The sequence below is a fragment of the Chenopodium quinoa genome, unplaced genomic scaffold, assembly GCF_001683475.1.
Source record: "Chenopodium quinoa cultivar QQ74 unplaced genomic scaffold, ASM168347v1, whole genome shotgun sequence".
Classification (NCBI taxonomy): Eukaryota; Viridiplantae; Streptophyta; class Magnoliopsida; order Caryophyllales; family Amaranthaceae; genus Chenopodium; species Chenopodium quinoa.
The window spans coordinates 6,345,462-6,347,871 of record NW_018742263.1 but is presented as its reverse complement, the minus strand read 5'-3'; the positions used below and the strand labels follow the sequence as shown (position 1 = coordinate 6,347,871).

The 2,410-nt window shown below is 39.4% G+C and overlaps 1 protein-coding gene across 1 annotated transcript; it reads right to left on the bottom strand.

Annotated features, from left to right (window-relative positions):
* Nucleotides 1-1,089: 1,089 nt before the first annotated feature.
* Nucleotides 1,090-2,084, bottom strand: LOC110683063. Its single transcript, XM_021859414.1, has 3 exons — nucleotides 1,641-2,084; nucleotides 1,516-1,572; nucleotides 1,090-1,395 (listed from the first exon to the last, which is right to left on the bottom strand). The coding sequence occupies exons 1-3, from the start codon at nucleotides 2,082-2,084 to the stop codon at nucleotides 1,090-1,092; spliced, it is 807 nt and encodes a 268-aa protein (XP_021715106.1).
* Between the last annotated feature and the right edge of the window lie 326 nt (nucleotides 2,085-2,410).

Genomic DNA, 2,410 nt, shown 5'->3' with positions numbered 1-2,410 from the left:
CTTGTGACTCAGAAGTAGAACAAATAGTTTCCATTACCTCAAACCCCTCAGTTTTAAGGGCATCCAAGTCACGAATCAAGGAGTCAATCTCTGCATCTCCTTCTTCGTCAAAGATCTCCAGGGTGAGAACAGCTTCTAAAGGATCAATAGCTAACTCACGAAGCGTATTATCTTTCACAATCTCATCAAGCACATCAATCCTGCAACAAGTAATCTCAAGCATAGACAACTTCATCGCATTGGTTAGATTAAAAGTCACTGTATCATCACCAACAGACAAAGTAATGGACCCAAATTTGACATCAATAACAGCACTTGCAGTACACAAGAAAGGTCTACCTAAAATGATCGGGATATTACTATCCTCCTCCATATCCAAAACTACAAAGTCAACAGGAATGAAAAATTTCCCAACCCGAACAGGGACATCCTCCAAAAAACCTAAAGGGTATTTTATAGAACGATCTGCCATTTGCAAAGTGATCTTTGTACATTTTAAACCTCCCATATTCAACCTGTTACAAACCAAAAGAGGCATAACAGACACACTAGCACATAAGTCACATAAAGCTTTATAAATGAATAATGCACCTACATGACATAAGATGGAAAAACTACCAGGGTCCTTAAGCTTAGGTGGGGATTTATTTTGCAATATAGCACTACACTCTGCAGTTAGAGCGACTATTTTTACACCACCAAAGTCTTTCTTCATATTAATCATTTCCTTTAAAAACTTTGCATACATTGGAACTTGAGAGACCAAATCAGTAAAAGGAACAGTTACCTCAAGGTTCTTGACCATAGTTAAAAACTTAACAAATTGTCGATCTATCTTGTTCTTTTGCATCCGATGTGGGAATAATAGCTTTGGCTTAACGGATGGAGGCTCGAAACCTTTCTTTTTCTCTTTCTCAATCTCACTTGTTTTAGCCTTCCCATCCTTCGAGGTGGGAACATCATCCAAGGCCTTCTCTCAAACCTCACTCTTCTCTTTCTCAAGATTTGCATCATCAATAGGCATTTGGGCCCTTCATAGCTAACACCACTACGAGTAGTGATATCATTGGCGGTCTCCTTAGGGACAGGCTATCCTGGTAAGTGGCCAGGTTGTCTTTGGATATTGGTACCTACGACTTGTGCGATTTGGTTCTCCAAATTCTTTGTCGTATTTTTCAACTCCTTGATGCTATCTTCAGTGTTTTGCATCATGGATGTCATCATTCTTATAAGGTCAAACATAGTCGGGTCTTGAGTTCTAGCATTTCCATGAGTAGGTTGTTGAGGTGGTGTATTAAACCCTGAAGGAGCATGATGAGAGGCTCCTTGTTGATTGAGTGGAGGCCTAGCAGCATATTGTTGAGGCTGGGGGTTCTGAGGCTGTGACAACTGTTGCTGAGGTTGAGGGTTTTGAACATTGTTTCTTTTATATGATAAGTAGGGATGATTCCTCCAACCTAGATTGAATGTGTTAAAATATGGGTCATTTGGTTGCCTTTATTGAAAGGCATTCACCTGCTCTATCTGATTGGTATCTTGAGAATTTTGAGCACATTGATATCCAAAGTGACCCTGTATACCACACAATTAACAAAAAAATTAGTTTTTAGAGGTTTAGAAGACATAACATAAACGAATACAAGAGAGGAGTCCTGAGTGGCCTGTAATGCATCAATCTTTGCAGTTAATTGAGTCAGCTGAGAAGTCAAGATTGAATAGGCTTCAACTTCCATCTTCCCTTTCTTTACTCGCGTTCTTGGAGAAGAGAAATGATTGGGTGCAAGATTTGTAAGAAAATCATACCCTTCCTCTATTGTCTTGTCAAGGAAAACACCACCTACGGCAGAATCAATAATACATTTAGTCTCGGGTTCTAGTCCGTTATAGAAAATACAAACAAGATTCCACTTTTCTAAATTGTGATGCGGGCATGATCGTTGAAGATCTAAGAATCTATCCCATGCTTCCCTAAGAGATTCCCCCGACTCTTGAGAAAATGTTGATATTTGATGTCGAATCTTTTCAGTTTTTTCAGGAGGGAAATACACTTTGTGGAATGCTTGAGAAATTTTGTTCCACTCCATCTCCTTGACGGTATTCAACCATTTTTAAGCTCTATCGCGAAGGGAAAATCTGAACAACATCACTCTGAATTGATCTTGAGTGACTCCTTTGTGATGAACAGTGGAGCATAATTGTTGAAATCGCTGCAAGTGATTAATTGGCTCGTCAGTAGGATGGTCACTAAACTGATTTTGTTGGACCATACTGAGCAATGCAGGTTTAATTTCAAAGTTCTCTGCAGTGACTGCTGTCATTTTAAGACCCGTTGGAATGCCATCTTGGGATGGTACCCCGTAAGAATTAACAGACTTATTATCAGTCATCTTTTTTCGTGTGTTAGACTGTG

Excerpts from the sequence above, each read along its gene's own strand:
- LOC110683063 (XM_021859414.1), bottom strand. The coding sequence starts at position 2,084 with ATGGAGTGGAACAAAATTTCTCAAGCATTCCACAAAGTGTATTTCCCT. Across the intron at positions 1,573-1,640 it reads CCACTCAGGACTCCTCTCTT|GGTCACTTTGGATATCAATG; the intron begins GTATTCGTTTAT and ends TGTGGTATACAG. Across the intron at positions 1,396-1,515 it reads ATACCAATCAGATAGAGCAG|CAACAGTTGTCACAGCCTCA; the intron begins GTGAATGCCTTT and ends CCTCAACCTCAG.